At 42.6% G+C, this 21976-nt stretch overlaps 1 protein-coding gene across 10 annotated transcripts in view; it reads right to left on the bottom strand.

The window, feature by feature from the left end:
- arhgap44a (Rho GTPase activating protein 44a) overlaps nucleotides 1-21976 on the bottom strand; it is a 479646-nt gene that overhangs the window by 238393 nt on the left and 219277 nt on the right. For all 10 annotated transcript variants that reach the window (XM_068058026.1, XM_068058032.1, XM_068058028.1 and 7 more), the window contains 3 exons: nucleotides 6161-6200; nucleotides 3544-3648; nucleotides 1437-1513 (listed from right to left, as the gene is read on the bottom strand). In XM_068058026.1, coding sequence (XP_067914127.1) covers nucleotides 1437-1513; nucleotides 3544-3648; nucleotides 6161-6200 — 222 coding nt within the window. The remainder of the gene's footprint in view (nucleotides 1-1436; nucleotides 1514-3543; nucleotides 3649-6160; nucleotides 6201-21976) is intronic.

Here is a 21976-nt window from a genome sequence, read left to right as displayed (position 1 = left end):
ATGCATGGCAAATTGCAATGTCACATTCAGGAGGGAGCTTTGGTTCTGGAACGTATATTTCAAACATTTTTTTCTTTAAGCATTCAAACGCTGAAAATGTTAAAAGAAACCCCTCTCCTTCAGGTTGCAAATTACGCTACAGGTCTGATGGATCCCTTAAGCACTTGTTAAACCCAGTCTGACAAAAGACAGCAGTGTCGAGTTCAAATGGCCTCTACATGGGAATCTCACAGCACTGTGTCCTGGAAACCACTTCACAGCAACTCTTGAGAGTATTCTGCATGTACAGCAATTGTCTGGTTAAATTTGATTCTCCTTCATTGTTATTTCCCCTCTGATTATAAAAGCAAGGGGTTGAGTATGATGAAGGAAAGGTTTCTTCACTGTATCTGAGCAAAGTATGGTGCATGTACGTAGAAATGCAATGTGACCCCAATTATACTATCCAACAAACACAACACTACTAACTCAACAAGATATTATTCCTCATACAATACAACATAATCAAGCTGGTTTTCAGAGTCTCACTGATGGAAAGATACCTTGCCATCAGCTGGAATTTGGGAAAATTAAGGCGAAGATATAGAAATCTAAGCATGAAACATTAAAGGCAAACTTGTATATTTAGTGGAATAAACTGAATCTGCCAAGAGGCAGTTAATAAAAGTGTAGTCAGAAGTCTAAGCTGCTAAACTTGAAAATATAATTTTAATCAAATACTTGTATCCTAGTTTGTATATTTTTCATGGTACATAACAATGATAAGAGCATGAGAGATATTTAAGAAACTTATAAGCAGTGTAACTATTGTAATATAAGTTATTGATTTGGTCAGAACAAACCTTTTGAAAAAAAAATGAAAGGAGAAGGATTTGAGCAGTTTTAGAAGTAATTTCCTGAAGCTAACTTAAGCTTGGCCATCCACTTGTGACACAGATATGGTACAAATATACATACGTAGGATAAAAATGGCCTTTCAGCTAATGCAGCTCTTGTCAGTCATCCAGCTCATGCCTCAGAACCCAATCAGACCATATTTTACTTCTTTCCCATCCCAAATTTACACCTTTACACTCACTGCTGAACCAGGTTTCAATCTAGTTTGCATTTGAATCTTTAAATTGGGGTAGAGCCCACTGTACTGGAGCTTATAAAATCAGATCGACAATATACCGTACAATTTTAGGTAGGCATCATCTTTGCTACACCTGAGCACCACTCATAAATCAAATCCAAAAACAAAATTAATTATGAAACAATTTGGTCAGACTATATTTCCAGTGATAAAAAACATAGATTAATATAGGGGTGCCCCATCTTCCTCATTAGAATATAATTATCAAGTACTAACTGATCTATACAATGGGATTAAGCACATGGACTCTGCAATCAATTACATAGAATCTACATCAAAATAAAGTATTTTAAAGCCTTACCCGAGCAAAGAATCTTCACCCAGGATGGTAGAGCCTTCCACTAAACACTGGGCTAATGTTGTTAATGGTAGCTTTTTCTGTGGACAAGATCAACATGAATAGCTCTTAGATATGACTGCTATAAACCACACAAGCAACATTTATAACAAGCTAGCCGATTCTCCATGTCATTCTTCATAGGTAGATTTCATGGTAAACCAGCTCAATGCCACCAGTTTTCCATCATAGAATCAACAGATGCAACATTTCGGTACAATATCAGTCAGTGATTCTATTAGAGGGAAAAATGTTCCTTGGTTTGCTATCGTACTAAAATTCTAAATGCATCATTCATAAACATGTTTTCAATCTTGCTATAAATGCCATACAAAAAAATTGTTCCCATTATCTGGTCTTGAACTAATGGGCTACAAATTGCTTCTTAAATTTAAGAATTAATTGCATACAGGTATTCCAGTAACATGTTGGTTTTAAACAACAACAGCAAAAGAAACTTTTTTTTAATTCGTTCATGGGATGAGGGTGTCACTGGCTAGGCCAGCATTTATTGCCCATCCCTAATTGCCCTTGAACTGAATGGCTTGCTAGGCTATTTCAGAAGGCAGGTAAGAGTCAACCACATTGCTGTGGGTCTGGAGTCACATGTAGGCCAGACCAGGTAAGGACAGCAGATTTCCTTCCCTAAAGGGCATTAGTGAACCAAGTGGGTTTTTATAACAATCAACAATGGTTTCATGGTCAGCATTAGACTTGCTTTTTTTTAATTGCAGATTTATTAATTGAATTCCAATTTCATCATCAGCCAAGGTGGATTCAAACCACCAAATACCGCAGATACTCAAAATCTGAAAAAGAAAAGGCTGCCAACACAGAGCCAGCCAATCATCATTTGAGCAGAGTCAGTGGGCAGAATTTGCTCGGCCATTTGGGGTTGGGCTGTGAGACGGGGGGCTGGCAAGGCGGGGGAGCCTGATGTCTTTGCGCCACCATGGCATATTGCCAGTGGCGAGCACATCAGGAGCTCAGCCATCTGTCAGGTGGCCAATTGAACTGCTTACCGGCCCACTTAAGGGTCACAATCCACCTCCGGGGGCATTTTGCCTATGCCAGGATGGCCCGCCGTGATGTGAGGGAGAACGCCAGGTAAACACTAGCAGCCTCCCAGTGGGTTCCGGGAGGGGGTGGGGGGGCGGGGGGGAAGGAGAGGATGCCCCACCCTTAATGGTCACTCCATAGCCCACGGAGAGTCCCCCCCCGGTGGCAATCTCCGTCCTGCGGCAAAAATGCCCCCCTTGCCACTCCCTCACATCACCTGTGCACACTCTCCCTCATGTTGGAGCCTCAGCAGTGGTCACCACGAGCAATTGCACTGCCGAAGCTGCTGGCTCTCTGATTGGGCTGGCAGCTATAGAGAGCAGGCCACTATCCTCAATTGGACGCTGCACCTGGTGGTAGCCTATTAATTGGTCACCACCATGAAAATGTTGCTCCAGGTCCCCCCGCCCACTGGAGTGGGGTCGGTTGCCACTCTTGGCCCCGGTGACGGACTTCAGCCTCTGCTGAAAAATTCAGCCCAATGTTTCAGGAGAGTATATTTCTTCAAAACATATTTTGAAGATGTTTTAAACACAGACTCTTTGTTCTATTGTACAGAGTTCCAACACACAGTGGGCAATTTCCACTTTGGGTGGTAGTGTAAAACAAGCATTACCGGATCAGACACCCAAACATTATATATCATTCCCGAAATTCCTTCAATAGGAAAGAAAATCAGCCAAGGCGTAAAATGGACAGTCTATTGGTATGACCAAAAATTAGCCCTACTAGGTTACAGAAATACACATCTAAAAAGGGGAGTGGCTTAATCAAGAAACTCCTTTTGTTCAAGAATATGACACACACACAAATGATGCAACAACATGCAGTACTGTGTTCGGGTGCACTACACTTCAGGTCTCCAAACAAATGAAAGAACATTTACCAAAGACTATCCATATGAAACCAGTGCCTCTTTAATGCATCTACATCATTTAACAGCTAATTTGTCAAATGGTAATTCAGACGACCAGTCGGCTATATCAGTGGACAGTAATTAAAGAACACGTACGGATCGTTTGTCGGCGTCCACACCTTGTTGTCCCTGTAGACATGCTGTGAGTTTTTTGTGAGTGCTGTGAGAGACTTGTTTTACCAGCTCCAGTCGTTTCTCTACCTGTTTGGCGAAACAAGATTATTATATTGTGGCTGCAATAATTATAATTTAAGATCACTTTTGATGAGGTTTTACATTTAGTATTCTTAAAATGTAAATGGGTTTTAATTTTCTGTGCGTGGTTCATATTAAACCTGAAGTACATTAAATTAAATCTGCAAAATTGTTATTTTTGTGAAGTTTTACTATTTGAAGTTGGCAGTATTTTATAACAATTGACCCATAGGCAGATTTCCTTGAATTCTGCAGCATATCAAGGTTATTATTTTCAGCAAGGACAATCAAATTCTTCAATGTGAGAATATAAATCCTGCGGCAAGTCTCAAGCAATATTTAACTCTTTCTAACCATAATGATGATATGCCCTGAAACAGCTCATCACAAATGATGCACCTCTCAGATGTTATTCTTTCTTGAATGACCAGCAATGATTCAACTGAAGATACTGCTATAAACTATATTTTTATTGCCAAGTATTTACAGAGAGAGTTGGCACTTAAGATTTAAATGTCTTCCCTGGCTTTTCGCCTTGTCAGGTGAAACCACTTGGAGGTAAATGGCAGCTAGATCTCAAGTGGCAGTTAACTAACTGGAGCTTTTTTCTGATTAAGGTCCAAGTACTTGCAACATTGCATCTTCTCATATGGTGAGAGTACAATAGGCAAAACATGCGCTGAACACAATGGACACTGTGTTGCTTTTGCCCAGATGATGTTACAATCAAGTTTCTATGCAAACTTATTAAAGTAAAATCTCCCATGGATCAGGGCTATCAAGCAGCATAATCAATTGTAATCAGTTAGTGATTGGAAAAGAACATTCTCCAGTATCACAAAGGGGAATGGGATTGCCAGGAAATAAGTCATTCATCAACCTACTGATCTAATGCTTTCGATTGTACATTTTAATTGGCTTCAATTGACTTCTTTGATCTGCTCTTGGTACATGAAGCCCATGACCAGTGATCTGTGATGTGTGTGCCCTGCTCTGCTGTAATTGACTGAAGAATCGTAAATACCACATAAAGTGGTCATTGGCACAACTCACTTGCATTCAAAATTCCACAATCTAGCATTATTTCATTCAATTCCAGCCAGGTTATACTGATATCTGAATGGAAATCATGTGCTTTACTCACCATACCTTAAACAAACTAGGAGATACATTTTAAATGGGAAAATCGTGACACTGCTTTCTCCATATTAGGAGATATAGTTTGTTAACTCTGGTCTTTTAAATATTAAGAACTGGAGGACGTCAGGAGCTCTGGGTGGACTCAGGATTTCTGCCATACCAGTTGAAATAAGGAGGAGACATCAAAGGATTCAGATAGTGGTGCGTGAACCTCACATCTCTATCTTTCAATTGACTGGCAGCTCCTTAACAAACTAGTTTTACAGAAGCTCAGAAACCAGCCTAGCAGATGCAAGTTGTGAAATGCATTTGAGTAATGAGCTGGAAATTAATGGGGATTGGATAATTGGTGTCAGCTGACACCATTTAGATTCAGAGCATCAGATCAGGTTTTAATATAATTATAATATATTATAAGGAGAAGAATGGTGAAGAAGAAATTCTGCGATGATTTCTCTAACAACAGAATCACACTACTTTTTTGGGGGGTCAGCTGGATATTTGACATGTGCAGAAGCCCATCAATACATTTAAGAGTCTCCAAACCAAGCAACTGAGAAATCCGTATGGATGAGTTTCTGTTTGTCCAATATGGAGTGCTATCTCTCTCCTCTTAAGGTCCACCTTACTTACCTATGTCCAGATAGCTTCGATGCATGTAGGATATGGCTAAGGCTCAGAGAGCCCCAGGTGAGCTCAGAAATATGTCTTGAGTTAAACAAGCTAAACCTGACAAGCACATTAAGTTGCCTGTTGCTTATTCAACAAGGGCTACCCTACACATGGGCTGTTGGATTAAAGGGTTATCCATGGCTGAGTGGAAAGAAACCCAATTCTAGTGTTAGTTGCTCATGTCACCACTAATGAACCAAACTAGTTCGTCAATTATCAATAGAGCCCTGGAGTATTCTTGATCTGTTTGGCTCAGGTATCAGATAATCTGCTGTAGATGTTTAACTCAGTTACTGTCACAAGAGACAACAGGCTTGGGGCTTAAATTCAGTGTTGGTGAAATAAGTAGGAAAATGGAGGGTAATAGAAATTAAAATTAAGGGAAAGTGAATAGCAGATTAGGACCAGAATGATCCAAGTTGAGATTTGGGAAGGAGTGTTTGATGTTGTGTGGGGGGGGGGGGTTTGTTTGAAGCAGAAGTAAGTCAAAGTAGGAGTTTTAGAATTAATATTTCAACTCGAATCACATATTGAAACTCTCGGCCCGTGTTGTGAAATTCACCACCAACAATTAAACTATGGCAACTTTTAAAAACGAAAGTACACAAAAGGTGAAATTAGTTAAGACATAGATTTTGTAAATGCAAGGATAAAACAGAACAAAAATATTTTGGCTCTTTAAACAATGTGGAGAAACAAATATTACCTGCAGCAGATCTTCAGTTAATACTTCTGTCTTTTCGGCTCTACAACAGAGAAAGAAATAGTGTCATGATAGATTCTGGCCCGTTGGAACAAACATACAAACAATTTTGAACTCAAACTTGACACAGCTTAAGCCACTATGTTCAACACTATAGCAAAGTAACACTCATTATTGTATGGATATGAAATATTACCTAATACAATGGTTATATCTGATAATAACTGCATTGGTTACAAAAGCAGTTTTTAAAAAGTGCTCTGATCAGAACAAACCCCACAAGAGAAAGTTTCATTGTCAAAACCTGCTTGAAAGACTAAACAGTTACAATGAATTACGTTTAACATCAATGGTATATTGTGTTGATCTGCTATTTATAATTTCTTTTTAAAAAACTGAAGTGATGGCATTGATACAGTACACATAGTTAGGAAGGGTTACTGAACTTGACATTGTGATAGAGCTGAACTAATACATATACTTGATGCTGAATCATCCTATGTTGATGGCTGCATCCCCAATTAAAATTCAGCACTCACGAACAGCCTCAATAACTCCTTCAAGCCAGAATTCCCTGTTGATGCCATCAGTGCTTGCTGTTTTAAGTACATCAACAAATAAAAAAGGGATCAGTATTCATCTTAATTCTTTAGAACCTTTTTAATTTCAAAAGTCCTGACAGTTGGACTTGATTTTAAGGAAAGCCATAAGATTGAGATAATTCAGCTCATTGACATTCTGCTGCTGCATTGTACTGAATGTGTCACAGCTATAAAACTACATTTAATTTTTCTGATCCCAATCTGACAAATAGAGCTCAATATTTCCTAAAAGTGAACCATTCGACATGGGAAACAGATCCTCTGAACACCCAACATTCTTTTGTAATAATTTTATTTGGACATCACAGGTATAAAAATTTTATTACAATTATGTCTGTACGCACAACAAAATAGCAAGGTTAGCATAAGTGTGCTGAACCCAAAATGGCTACTTTTGCAAATTCTGTAACCGCTACTCAGGGTTTTGTCCTTGACTTAACTGACCTGTAGCAATGCAGCATTATTAACTCTACCTGCTGAGATATTTTTATAATGAGAACGCACACAGCGCCACACATGGAAAGCGATACTGTTATTTACAACAATTAAGTAAAATTACAAGATCTCTAGGCTAATTATAAGCATCCCATATTCTTGTGCTACATAAACATGAAACATTGATTCTTTAGACTTTGCAGTTTCCAGAAAGTGAAGAGGTTCAGCACCTCAGCTTTTTCTTCATCATCTTGTAAATGCTTCCGAGATAATGAATGAATTCAAGGAACCGGATGAGATACTGGATTTTTGAAAAGTCGGCAGACAGAACCTCATCACTCGGCCAGTTGAGACGGGAATATGGCACATTGCTGCTGTCTTCATTGAACAACTGCATCTTGAAACGAGACATTATCTTCTGGAGTGACTCACAGGTTCAGATTGAAATATTACTTAAAACTTAAGATTTTTTCAGATACCCGAGACTGTATCTACAGTACAGAAAGGAAATGGACCCAGCTAGTCTGCAGACTGACCAGATTGCTGAGTCAGCGACTTGCTGCAGTCTTTCTTAACGTGCACTGCCTCATTGATTCACAGTTCCATCCCATAATATTCTAAAATGCAGAGCATCTTTTGGGTCAAATGCAATTTGGTTTGTGCCAAGAAATATATTATATATATAATGGCTGCAGTAGATCAGGATTAGCCTCCGGCTGATGGCCTTGTTGGATATGATTCACAGCATGTTCATGTGGAATCTGTTTGTACAGTACACAATATCTTCAAAAAGTAACAAAGCAACTTAATCACCTTTAGGTATAGTAGTTATTCTTCAAATGACAACTGTACTCTAACAGCCATAGTTAAACTAAGATACCCCAACAAGAAAAAGCATACTGTCCTTTGTTGATCTTTTAGCATGACACAAGCGATGTTCCTTACTGTATTGAGAAGAATGTCCTCTTGCCAGCCAGTTTTAGTAATTTCAACCAGGCTTCAGACATTTTAGCACCAGATTCTGTGAACTGTCCCATTCCCTATGAAAAGGGCTAAAATCCTTGCCTGCATGCTGAAGGCTTTTTATTGGTCTATCAGATTAACTATTGAAGTATCGGTTGTGTTTACTGTAAAATAAAGGCACCAGGAACATGCTAAAACAAGGAATATTATATTTTAGCATAAACCATTTAAACATCTTTATATAGAGACTCCATTACTCCACTATGATCCAAAGTTAAAATTACCATCACCACCCAACACCCCACCTCACACCACCCCCACCCCACCCATCCCCCACACCCCACCACCCTACTGCCCACCACTTACCCCCATCCATCACCACCCCAACCCTTACCACCCTCACTCTGTACCTGTCTTTACTTTAAATCCCATCATGATTTCACCCCTCACAGCTCCATAACCTCCTCCAGCTTTACAACCACCTCCCCACCCCAATCCAAACTATCTGTTCTTCTGATGCTGGCCTCTTGTGCCCTACTGGTTTCTTTGACATCAGCTGCTGAGGTCCCATTCTCTTGAATTTCCTCTCCAAATCATTCCATCTCACCACCTCCCCCTCCTCATTCAAGATACTCTTTAAAATCCATTGTTTTCCAAATCTCTTGTCATTCCTCCTACTCCCTTCTTTGGTATGACATCTATTTTAATGAACCTATGTGAAGTGCATTGGGACATTGTTCTACATTAAAGGCACTGTATCAATCCAAATTGTTATTGTTGTAAATTATCTCAAGAACAAAAAAAAATCTGGAAAACAAATCTTCTGCATAAAATATGCAAGAAGAACCAATGTTTTTAGTTTCTGTGTGTTATGCCACCTGGTCTTTGTGACAATCTTGTCAACCAAAATAGTACTAAAATGAAAAGCAATTTCTGCATTAAAGTGACTGTTCATCATGTGACTGCACACTGCAACCCTGAGTTATGGCCATGGGTTCTCATTCAAGTCTAACAAGGTGATTTGTAGTTTTGTTATTCATTTATGGGATGTGAACATTGCTGGCAAGACCAGCATTTATTGCCCATCCCTAATTGCCCTTGAGAAGGTGGTGGTGAGCCGCCTTCTTGAACCACTGCAATCCATAAGGTATAGATACACCCAGAGTACTATTAGGAAAGGAGTATTTGACCCAGTGACATTGAAAGAACGGTGATATAGTTCCATGTCAGGATGATGTGTAGCTTGGAGGGGAACTTGCAGGTGGTGGTGTTCCAATGTATCAGCTACCCTTGGCCTTCTAGGTGGTAGAGGTCATGGGTTTAGAAGGTGTTGTTGAAGGAGGCTTGGTGAATTGCTTCAGTGCATCTTGTAGATGGCACACACAGCTGTCACAGTCTGCCACTGGTGGAGGGAGTGAATGTTTAAGGTGGTAGATGGGGTAATATCATGTGGGCTGCTTTGTCCTGGATGGTGCCAAGCTTCTTGAGTGTTGTTGGAGCTGCTCTCATCCAGGCAAGTAGACAGTATTCCATCACACTCTTGACAATTGTCTTGTAAATGGTGGACAGGCTTTGGGGAGTCAGGAGGTGAGTTACTCGCAGCAGAATTCCCAGCCTCTGACCTGCTCTTGTAGCCAAAGTATTTATACAGCTGGTCCAGTTAAGTTTCTGGTCAATAAATCCTCCAGGATTTTGATAGTAGGGATTCAGCAATAGTTTTACTGTTGAATGCCAAGGGGAGTTGGTTATGTTCTCTCTGGTTAGAGATGGCCATTGCCTTGCACTTGTGTGACTTATCAGCCCAAGCCTGAATATTGTCCCGGTCTTGCTGCATGCAGGCAGGACTGCTTCAGTAACAGAGGATTTGCAAGTGGTACTGAACACTGTGCAATCATCAGCAAACATCCCCACTTCTGACCTTGTGATGAAGGGAAGGTCATTGATGAAGCAGCTGAAGATGGTTGCACCTAGAACACTACCCTGAGGAACTCCTGCAGTAATGTCCTAGGGCTGAGACAATTGGCCTCCAATAACCACAACCATCTTCCTTTGTGCTAGGTATGACTCCAACCAGTGGAGAGCTTTCCCCCTGATTCCCAATGACTTCAATTGTCCTAGGGATCCTTGATGCCACACTTGGTAAAATGCTGCCTTGAAGTCAAGGGCAGTCACTCACCTCACCTCTGGAGTTCAGCTCTTTTGTCCATGTTTAGACCGAGGCTATAATGAGGTCTAGAGCTGAGTGGCTCTGGCAGAACCCAAACTGAGCATCAGTGAGCAGGTTGTTGCTGAGTAAATGCTGCTTGATAGCACGATCGAGAACACCTTCCATCACTTTGCTAACGATTGAGAGAGTATTCTGATGGGGCAGTTATTGGTCAGATTGGATTTGTGGACAGGACATACCTGGGCAATATTCCACTTTGCAGGGTAGATGCCAGTGTTGTAGCTGTACTGGAACAGCTTGGCTAGGGGCACAGCTAGCTCTGGAGCACAAGTCTTCGGTACTACTTCCAGGATGTTGTCAGGGCCCATAGCTCTATTCAGCCATTTCTTGTTATCACATGGACTGAATCAATTTGGCTGAAAACTGGCATCCGTGATGCTGTGGACTCAGGAGGAGGTCAAAATGGATCATCCACTTGACACCTCTGGCTGAAGATGCTCTGAAGCTGTCAAATCATAGAAACCCAATAAAGGGGTCATCCAAAGGGAGGTTCACATTTTTTCTGTTACTCATGTGATTACAGATGCTGAATCATTAGCTAGTCCTTTTTGCACCAGAATTTTATATCTGAGACATTTACACATGAAACATGTATCAGCTTGGCTCAGTCAGTATCATTCTGAGTTAGAAAATTCTGAGTTTCATCCCCATATCAGGTATCACATTCTCTCATCTCCTTACCTGAATTAATGATCTGGTCTTCTTTACAGGTTTGAACTCACATTTATTTGTGTTTCATCCCACTGGCATTGTTAAGGTCTAAGGAACAGAGTGCACTATGTGGTGATGACTAAAGAGATATGGTGGAGCATTTTACATGTGAAAGATGAAATAAAGAAGAAGAAAAACAAATTTGCGGTGGTGATTTCAGTCCAAGGGATCAGTAGTTTTGAGAGTAACCTTCAAAGCTCCCGGCATTATGCACTTAACAACAGCTCTCATTTAATTGACTCTTGTCTGCACATTTTCATTTATGAGTAAAATATTTATCTTCTGCACAGTAGGTGTTATATACTACTAAGTCGATGCTCATTCAGCTTTACTTTCTGGCTGGCCAGATCAAAGATATTCTTGAAGGCTTACTGGCCTCCAACTTGGTCACCCAGGATTGTGCTAGTCACTGACAACTGCGGTGGCAAACTGACAACTGAGAAATTGTTCCTGTAGGCTAGCTTTTAAAGAAAACATATTTCAATTCCCTCTGTTCAACTGCAGGGAGGCCAGATATTGCATGGTATTTTAAATGATTGGCATTTCGAGCTAGTTATTAACAGATTATATTTTTGAATTAAGGGTTAGTTGAAGACTGTGGTTAAGGTGGCTCAGATTAAATTGGGGAGTGTTTAGAGAGTTTTATTAATTTCCATCCTATTTTCGATAAGTTGTAAATAAAATTTACCTATTTTTAATGTTGGGTATCCACAGTATGTGGATATTGGTCTCTGAGGAAAGGAATAGAAAGGAAGGGCTGGGTAGTGGAAATATTGTTGCATACTCAATACCTTCTGTAATTGCTCTACCACTGTTAGCAAGGACTAACAAGGATATTTTCCTATTGTGAACATCATACTCTGTCTTGTAAGCACATTTTGTGTGTCAGCATTCTAAAACCTGCTGTTCAGAACACTGGCCCATTGTGTCTGGAAATATTGTCTTTCAATGAGCAATGTTAAGTGAAGTCTGACTACTTCAACTGTCATTTAAGTTTGTCTATGTATAGAGTCATAGAGATGTACAGCACAGAAACAAGCCCTTTGGCCCATCGTGTCTGTGCCGGCCATCAAGCACCTAGCTATTCCAATCCCATTTTCCAGCGTTTGGCCCATAGCCTTGTATGTTATGGTGTTTCAAGTGCTTGTCTAAATACTTCTTAAATGTTGTGAGGGTTCCTGCCTCTACCACCTCTTCAGGCAGTGCGTTCCAGATTCCAACCACCCTCTGGGTGAAAAACTTTTTTCGTCAAATCCCCTCTAAACCTCCTGCCCCTTACCTTAAATCTATGCCCCCTGGTTATTGACCCCTCCGCGAAGGGAAAAAGTTTCTTCCTATCTAACCTATCAATGCCCCTCATAATTTTGTATACTTCGATTATGTCCCCCCTCAGCCTTCTCTGCTCTAAGGAAAACAACCCCAGCCTTTTCAGTCTCTCTTCATAGCTGAAATGCTCCAGACCAGGCAATATCCTGGTGAATCTCCTCTGCACCCTCTCCAATGCAATCAGCTGCTTCCTATAGTGTGGTGCCCAGAACTGTACACAATACTCCAGCTGTGGCCTAACTAGCATTTTATACAGCTCCATCCTAACCTCCCTGCTCTTATATTCTATGCCTCAGTTAATAAAGGCAAGTATCCCATATGCCTTCCTAACCACCTTATCTACCGGTGCTGCTGCCTTCTGTGATCTATGGACAAGTACACCAAGGTCCCTCTGATCCTCTGTACTTCCTAAGGTCTGACCATCCATTGTATATTCCCTTGCCTTGTTAGTCCTACCAAAATGCATCACCTCACACTTCTCAGATAAAATTCCATTTGCCACTGCTCCGCCCATCTTACCAGCCCATCTATATCGTCCTGTAATCAAAGGCTTTCCTCCTCACAATTTACGACACGACCAAATTTCGTGTGCACTTACTGATCATACCTCCTATATCCACGTCTAAATCATTAATGTATACTACAAACAGCAAGGGTCCCAGCACTGATCCTTGTGGTACACCACTGGTCACAGGCTTCCACTCACAAAAACAACCCTCGATCATCAACTTCTGCCTCCTGCCACTAAGCTAATTTTGGATCCAATTTACCAAATTGCCCTGGATCCCATGAGATCTTACCTTCTTAACCAATCTCCCAGGCGGGACCTTATCAAAAGCCTTACTGAAGTCCATGTAGACTACATCTCAACTGCTTTACCCTCATCTACACATCGAGTCACCTCCTGGAAAAATTCAATCAAGTTCATTAGACATGATCTCTACCTGACAAAGCCATGCTGACTATCCCTGATTAATCCCTGCCTCTCCAAGTGGAGATTAATCCTGACCCTCAGAATTTTTTCCAATAGTTTCCCAACCACTGATGTTAGACCCACCGGCCTGTAATTACCTGGTTTATCCTTGCTACCCTTTTTGAATAATGATACCACATTTGCTGTCCTCCAAATCTCTGGTAATTCTCCTATGGCCAGAGAGGATTGGAAAATTTGTGTCAGAGCCCCTGCTATCTCCTCCCTTGCCTGGGATACATCTCATCTGGGCCTGGGGATTTATCTATTTTTAAGCCTGCTAAAACAGCTAATACTTCCTCCCTTTCAATGCTAATATGTTCAAGTATATCACAATCCCCCTCTCTGATCTCTACACCTACATCGTCCTTATCCATAGTGAACACAGATGAAAAGTAATCACTTAAAACCTCACCTATGTCCTCCAGCTCCACACACAGATTGCCACTTTGGTCCCTAATGGGCCCTACTCTTTCCCTGGTTAACCTCTTGCCCTTAATATACTTCTAAAACGCCTTAGGATTTTTCTTTATCTTGCCCGCCAGTGTTTTTTCATGTCCCCTCTTTGCTCTAATTACTTTTTTAAGTACCCCCCTACATTTTCTATACTCCTCTATTGCCTCTGCTGTTTTCAGCCCCTTGGATCTGCCATAAGCCTCCTTTTTTTTCCTTATTCAATCCTCTATAGCCCTTGACAGCCAGGGTTCCCTGGACTTGTTGGTCCTACTCTTCACCTTTACGGGTACCTCTGAACTCTCACTATTTCCTTTTTGAATGACTCCCACTGGTCTGATGTAGACTTTCCTACAAGTAGCTGCTCCCAGTCCACTTTGGCCAGATCCTGTTTTATCATATTGAAATCGGCCTTCCCCCAATTCAGTACCTTTATTTCCAGTCCATCTTTGTCCTTTTCCATAACTACCTTAAATCTTAGAGTTATGGTCACTATCCCCGAAATCCTCCCACACTGACACTTCTACCGCTTGTCCGGCTTCATTCCTAGGATTAGGTCCAATACTGCCCCTTCTCTTGCAGGACTTTCTACATACTGACTCAAAAAGGTCTTCTATATGCATTTTAAGAATTCCGCCCCCTTTAAGCCTTTTGCAGTAAGACTATCCCAGTTGATATTGGGGAAGTTGAAATCCCCTACTATTATTACCCTATCATTTTTACACCTCTCTGAGATTTGCCTACATATCTGCTCCTCTATCTCTCCCTGACTGTTTGGAGGCCTGTAGTACACTCGCAGCCAACTGATTGCCCCCTTTTTGTTTTTAAATTCTACCCATATGGCCTAATTTGAGGAACCTTCTAAGATATCATCCCTCCTTACTGCAATAATTTACTCCTTGATCAACAGTGCAATACCACCTCCTCTTTTACTCCCTCCCCTGTCAAACCTGAAGATTCTATACCCTGGAATATTGAGCTGCCAATCCTGCCCCTCCCTCAACCATGTCTCTGTGATAGCAATCATAATCCCATGTGCTAATCAATGCCCTCAATTCATCTGCCTTACTACTAAGACTCCTTGCATTAAAATCGATGCAATCCAGCCTTGCATTTTTCATTTGTGCCTCAACAAGTCTATATTTGCTCTGCCTTCCAGACAGACTCAGTTTCTCTTCTATATTTGACTGTGCATCACCCCCTACTGTACCTCCACTCTGTATCCCATCCCCCTGCCAAATTAGTTTAACCACCCCCACCTCCCAACGGCACTAGTAAACCTCCCATTCCTGTTCAGGTGCAACCCGTCCAACTTATACAGGTCCCACCTTTGCCAGACCTAGTGATCCAGGAAACTAAAGCCCTCCCTCCTGCACCATCTCCTCAGCCACGCATTCATCTGCTCTATCCTCCTATTCATATGCTCACTAGCACGTGGCACCAGGAGTAATCCCTTTGAGGTACCTGCTTTTTAATCTGCTACTTAGCTCCCTAAATTCTTGTTGCAGGACCTCATCCCTCTTTCTACCTATGTCGTTGGTACCAATGTGTACCACGACCTCTGACTGTTCACCTTCCCCCTTTAGAATGTCCTGCAGCCACTCTGTGACATCCTTGACCCTAGCACCAGGGAGGCAACATACCATCCTGGAATCACGTTTGCGGCCACAGAAACGCCTATCTGTACCCCTTACGATAGAATCCCCTATCACTATAGCTCTTGCACTCCTTTTCCTCCACTCCTGTGCAGCTGAGCCACTCGTGGTGCCACAGACTTGGCTCTTGCTGCATTCCCCTGAGAAGCTATCTCCCCCAACAATATCCAAAGTGGAAAATCTGTCCGATCAGGAGATGGACCCAGGGGACTCCTTCACTACCTGCCGAGTTTTTCTACTCTGCCTGGCGGTCACCCATTCCCTTTCTGCCTGAGCAGTCTTTACCTATGGTGTGACCACCTCCCTGTACATGCTATCCATGATGATCTCAGCCTCGCGGATGCTCCACAGTGTCTCCAGCCGCCGCTCCAGATCCAAAACACAGATTTTGAGTAGCTGCAGCTGGAAACACTTCCTGCACACGTGTTCGCCCTGGACATTGGAAGTGTCCCTGACTTCCCACATTGCACAGGAGGAGCACTCCACGCTGCCGAGCTGCCCTGCCATGACTTACCCTTAATTTATCCTCTTAAATTACCCAAAAATTAGATTATTAACACTAGGGACCTTGATTCCCTAAAAAAACCTACCTACTATATTCAAAACTGTAGACCTTTCCCTTTACATTTAGGTACTTACCCAGCTACTTAGAATTATTCCCTAACAGCAGTTACTCACCAACCTTGCAGCTTTCCTGTGATGTCAGTGCTCACTTTGTTTTCAAACTCCAGCATGCCTCGACTGTTCTCCGCTCCGCTCCCGGAGGTTAAGTGACTGGGCCTCGATCCTCGGGCTCAATTTATCGGCTCCGCTCTCGGCGTGCTCCCCACAAGTCCGCTCCGCTCCCGGAAGGTAAGTGACTGGGCCTCAATCCTCGGGCTCAATTTATTGGCTCCGCTCTCGGCGTTCTCCCCACAGGTCCACTCCGCGCCCTGAGGTTAAGTGACTGGGCCTCGATCCTCGGGCTCAATTTATCGGCTCCGCTCTCGGCGTGCTCCCCACAAGTCCGCTCCGCTCCCGGAAGGTAAGTGACTGGGCCTCAATCCTCGGGCTCAATTTATTGGCTCCGCTCTCGGCGTTCTCCCCACAGGTCCGCTCCGCGCCCGGAGGTTAAGTGCCTTGATCCTCGGGCTCAATTTATCGGCACCACTCTCGCCATTTTCCCCATAGGTTCGCTCCAGCCCCGGAAGGTAAGTGACAGGGCCTCGATCCTCGGGCTCAATTTATCGGCTCCGCTCTCGGCTTTCTCCTGCTGGTCCGCTCCACTCCCGGAAGGTATGGATTTGTGCTTATACACACATGTATCATTATCAACTCTGGCGTCAATCAAGGTGTCAGCCTTGTCTCGTGGGTATCGCTCTTGCCTCCCGGTCAGATAGTTGTGGGTTCAAACCCCACTCTAGAGACTTGACCACATTAGCTAGGCTAGCACTTCAGTGCTGCACTGTTAGAGGTGTCATCCTTTGGAAGAAATGTGAAACTGAAACCCCTATGTCCTATTAGGTGGACATAAAAGATCCCACAGCACTGATCAGAGCAGGGACGTCCTCCTGGGGTCCTGGTCAACATTTATCACTTAACCAACACTAATAACAGATAATCTGGTCATTATTTCATTACAATGTGGGACCTCGCTGTGTGCAAAATTGCTGCTGCATTTCCAACATTCCAACAGTGACTACATTTCAAAAGTACTTAGCTGGCTTTAAAGTGTTTGGGATGTCCTGAGTTTGTGAAGAAGGCAATATTAATATAATTTCTTACTTTATTTCTCTGCAACATGACCTCCTGAGTGATGCAAAACCATTGATTATTAAATTGCATTGACCTAGAGTTATTCCGCAGCCTCACAGCTCCAGCAACCCGGGTTCAATTCTGGGTTACTGCCTGTGTGGAGTTTGCAAGTTCTCCCTGTGTCTGCATGGGTTTTCGCCGGGTACTCTGGTTTCCTCCCACCACCAAAAGACTTGCAGGTTGACGGGTAAATTGGCCATTATAAATTGCCCCTAGTATAGGTAGGTGGTAGGGGAATATAGGGACAGGTGGGGATGTGGTAGGAATATGGGATTAGTGTAGGATTAGTATAAATGGGTGGTTTAATGGTCGGCACAGACTTGGTGGGCCGAAGGGCCTGTTTCAGTGCTGTATCTCTAAGAGAAGAAAAAATGGCCTACAGAATGTACTGCGCTGGTTAAATCTCAAGATACTAAAGGATGAGGAAGGTCATTAGGCCTATCTTAATTCATTAGTCCAGATCAGCCCTATATTCCCTCCATTGTAGCATTTAATTATTTTTGAATAATTCTATGCTTTCTGCCTCCAGCACTCGGCACAGGAGTCCATTCCAAACGTTGAACACTGTGTGCTTGAAGAATAACCTACTGATATCAGTCCTAATGTTACATTTTACTAATTCGAACTCCCACAGTTTAATTAAAATATTACTTTGGACTAACTATTTCCATGCCATTTACTACCTTATATATGATCATGTCTCAGATGAGTCCTTTCCAGAATGGAAAGTCCAATGGCAGGATTTTCAAAAAGGAGTCACGAGCCTGATGCCCAGATGATTTCTGGGACCTGACCCCACGCCTCAGCTGCATCACTCTCACAATGCAATCTTCAAATGGTAATGCCGAAATTGGGCAGGAGGCGAGCTCGGCGCCAAGTACCTCCAGGAGGCAGGCGCTACCTGTCTGGCGCCAGAGGCAAAGGTAAGCGACAGCCATGATGTGACCTGCCACTGCCTTGCTGAGGAGGGGGGGCAGCTCCTCCAATGGCCGGCAGAATGAACAGGCAAGGCAGAGGTTCCATAATAAAAAAATAATGCCCTCTGCTGGACCCGGCGTGAGATTCCTGTGGGCCAAAAACATTTCTGCTTCAAACAACAAAGTTATTCCCCTGCCTGCTGCGTGGACCAGACTGGTCGGGCTCGCTGGAGTGCTGTTTGAAAATTGCGGTGAGGACCACCCCTGCCTCCTTAATGAGCTCCTAAAGGAGATTAATGGCCCCTTAATTGGAGCGACTTCCCCGTTCCCTCACACCCGCCCTCACAGTAAAATTGTGGATTGTCCCACAGGCAGCAGGTACCGGAGACGATCTCCAGGACCACGGGGCTGAAATTTATACTCCCGTCGTCAAAACTGGCGGTGGGTGAAAACAATGGCGGCCTGCCCATGCGGGCCGCAAGTCAGGGAGCCGTCGCAGTATAAAGTGCGGCGGCTCATATAAATAGCCGGGTGTGGAGGGGGTGAGCTGTCCATCCCCGGCAATGCCTGTCCACAGGCACTGATGCCATTTCTAAAGGGCTTCAAGCCCTACCATTCAATTTAACTATAGAAAGAAACATTAAAAAAATATTAAATACATTTATTCTGCCCCTCTCCCACCCCCCTCAATAGCAATTAAATTAATTACATGCCCTCTCTGCCCCCAAAGCACTTACCTTCCCCTCCCCCAAAGTACATAAACTTTAAACTATTACCCTTCCCACCATCCCCTACAGCAATGATATGACTTTGACCCTGCTCCCCCGCAACCCCCCACCCCACTGAGAAATTTACCTCCTCCCCCCTCCCCACCAGGGTTCCGCCTCAGTTCCTCGGACAGGGATCCGAACGCACGGGAGTGCCAGCCAGCGGCACAAAGATAACACCAGGACAGACGGCGGGAGCATAAGGGTAATTAATTCATTAATTTTAATTCATTTAAATATTTAAATGGTGCACCGATCACTGAGTGGTGGGGGCCCCCCACGAGGCCTTGCCACCACTGGCAATATTGGGCTGGGCCTTCCCGGCATTGGGGTGCATGGTGGCCCTCTCCTGGAGGCATTTCCCAGCTCCCCCCCACCCCGGGCCAGGACCCCTAACATTGGGTGGGGGGTCTGTAAAATCCAGCCCACGATTTTTAAATCTCGTCCACACCAGGTTCCTGGTCCCGGCCCCGTAGCCCATTCAAAATCCGACCCCAAGTCTCTCCAGTCTTCCTTCAAAACTCAGATCACCGAAACTTGGGATCAACCCATTGCTTGAATGCCTCACTCATTTCTCGGTGACTACAGCTGGACACAGTACTCAAAGTGCACTCTGTCCACAGCTTTGTACAGTTTGATCACGGCTTCCTCTAACTTATATTCTACTCCAACTATGTAGATCGACATTCTGTTGGCTTTCTTGGTGCAGCTTCTGCAATCTATTCTGGTGTTTAGGGGATTTGAATATCACCTTCCTTCAGCTACATCGAAGATTGAAGAATCAGAAACAAGTATAGTCCTTCCTCCATTGGTGGAATGCCGATGGAGTGTTACTTAGAGACAAGGTTTAATTATTGCTGCATCAGGACCTGCGTTCCTTAAAGACAACTTGCAACCAGATTCCTCCTTGGGATATTTTTCTCAGAATTATCCCTAAGGGAGGATAGCTGATTGTTAAACAACGAATACTTTATGGTTTTCTTTCCTCTAATTTATGTTTTTTCTTGCTTCTAAAAACATGTTTTAATCATTGTAGTATTAATAATGTAAATTCCCTGGAGCTTGTTTTCTATAACTAACAGCCACTAAGTCAGAGGCTCTGTGCAATAGGATCAGCTGAGAAACATGGCTTCTGTAGAGTTCAAAGTGGCATAACCAACAGGTGTACATGCATTGGCCTCCTGTGCTGTAAATGACTCGAAGTTAACTTCTCTCATAGGACAGCAGGTCACGTTATAACAACAGAATAGAAAGAACTGAAGGGGATGCTACAAGAGGAAGATCGAGATGAAGAAGATCTTAATAAGAGTAGGCACCCATATGACTTTAGTGTATCAGTATCCTTGCAATGACATGTGACATGTAATTCAACCAAATTCCTTTCTAATTTATATAAATTAAAAATTTCACACAAACAAAAGATCACGATTAAGTAACGATAATAAATATAAGAAGCAAGTGTATTTACAGTAATATCTGGTGGTTAAATGAAAATGAAGTTTCTCTGAATAGATACATTAAAGTAAAGGAGACCAGAGGGAAATATTATAATTGTGAAGTAGCTACTGGTCTCACACAGTGGGCTCTAAAGGGTACCTTCATAGGTAAGATCTATCAGGAATTTGATGAAAGCTGATGCTTTCATCTTACATCACTGAAGCAATTCTGAATGAAGGGAATCTCCCTGATCCATTCATTTCTGTATTACCTGTAGTTCATATTGTTATTTTTGAAGAAGTTTTGGATGGGTTTTATTGAATGGAGCAGAAACTGCAAAATTAAAAACAAGAAGGGGGTGGGGGATTTCCTCTAGTCATTACATATTAGCCACATTGTAAACACAGTGGAAAAACCTCCACTGCTAATTATTCTAACAAAATTGTCGATGGATACTACTAGAATGCTTGTAGAGTTCCCTAGGAAGAACCAGGGATAGGCACCAACATGTTGCACCACAGACACTTGACAAAATTATTGACTCAGCCACGGACATGAAGGCAACTAATCTGTACATAAAGTGTACATAAAGCCAACCTAATGCCATCAAAACACAGTGTGATTTAAAACAACAGTTCTCCCGATAAATAAAATAGCTAAGTATACAAACATCAATGGAGAGCAGCAGTATTAGCTAGCTAGCAAGCCAAACAGTAGGCAATGCCAATTGGAATTACTTTTGTCTACAGAATAGAGCTTCAGTTCATCACAGTGTTCCCTGAAACCTAAGTAATCAAAATGTCAGCACTCGGCAATAGAGTCCTTGATTTACTTTATAATCATTTTTACAATCAATGCTAATCGTTTAAGTTTTATAAAACTTTTATAAACCATGTTTTAAACTTGACGTGATGATAACTTTAGGAACCTGACAAAACTAGTAATAATAACTTCCGTATGATAAAACTCAAATGAGTTTCCATCCTAGTAGGTAGGAATGTGCACCCACCTATGTTAACCACATCACCACATTTTGGGGAGGTGGGAGAAATAAGGTAAAGGGGAAAAATAGTCTTTGAATAAACCTTAATTAACCTGCAGATGCACAAATTGGGATTTAATTTTCAATTTAATAACTTTAATTGCACTATTAGAACATCAAATCGTGGCCTGTTTTACTGACTTATACAGATTGGTATAAGGCTTTTTAAAAACTACTGATCTCTGAAATTCGCTCCCTGTCCAAAGGCACTGATTGGGTTGAATTTTATTAGCGCGCTGCACATCGCGGTGGCACGCTATGAACTTGGTGGCCATCTGACACGAAAGCGCCGCCGCTGAGCCCCCATGATATTTCAGGCAGCGGCTCAATTAAATGGAGAGGGCAGAGCGGCCACTCCCAATGACATAAAGGGTGCAGCCGCTCCGTCCCCGGAAATGGCGTCCGGCGCCACTGCACAGACAGCGGCGCCATTTTTAAAGGGCTTCAAGCCCTTCAATTGAATTTACATTTTTAAAGAGAAATTGATTTCATATTCATTTTAATAAAATAAAAAAAAATC

This window comes from Heterodontus francisci, chromosome 26 (assembly GCF_036365525.1).
Source record: "Heterodontus francisci isolate sHetFra1 chromosome 26, sHetFra1.hap1, whole genome shotgun sequence".
Classification (NCBI taxonomy): domain Eukaryota; kingdom Metazoa; phylum Chordata; class Chondrichthyes; order Heterodontiformes; family Heterodontidae; genus Heterodontus; species Heterodontus francisci.
The sequence above is the reverse complement of the archived record's forward strand: the minus strand, read 5'-3'. Positions and strand labels throughout refer to the sequence as shown.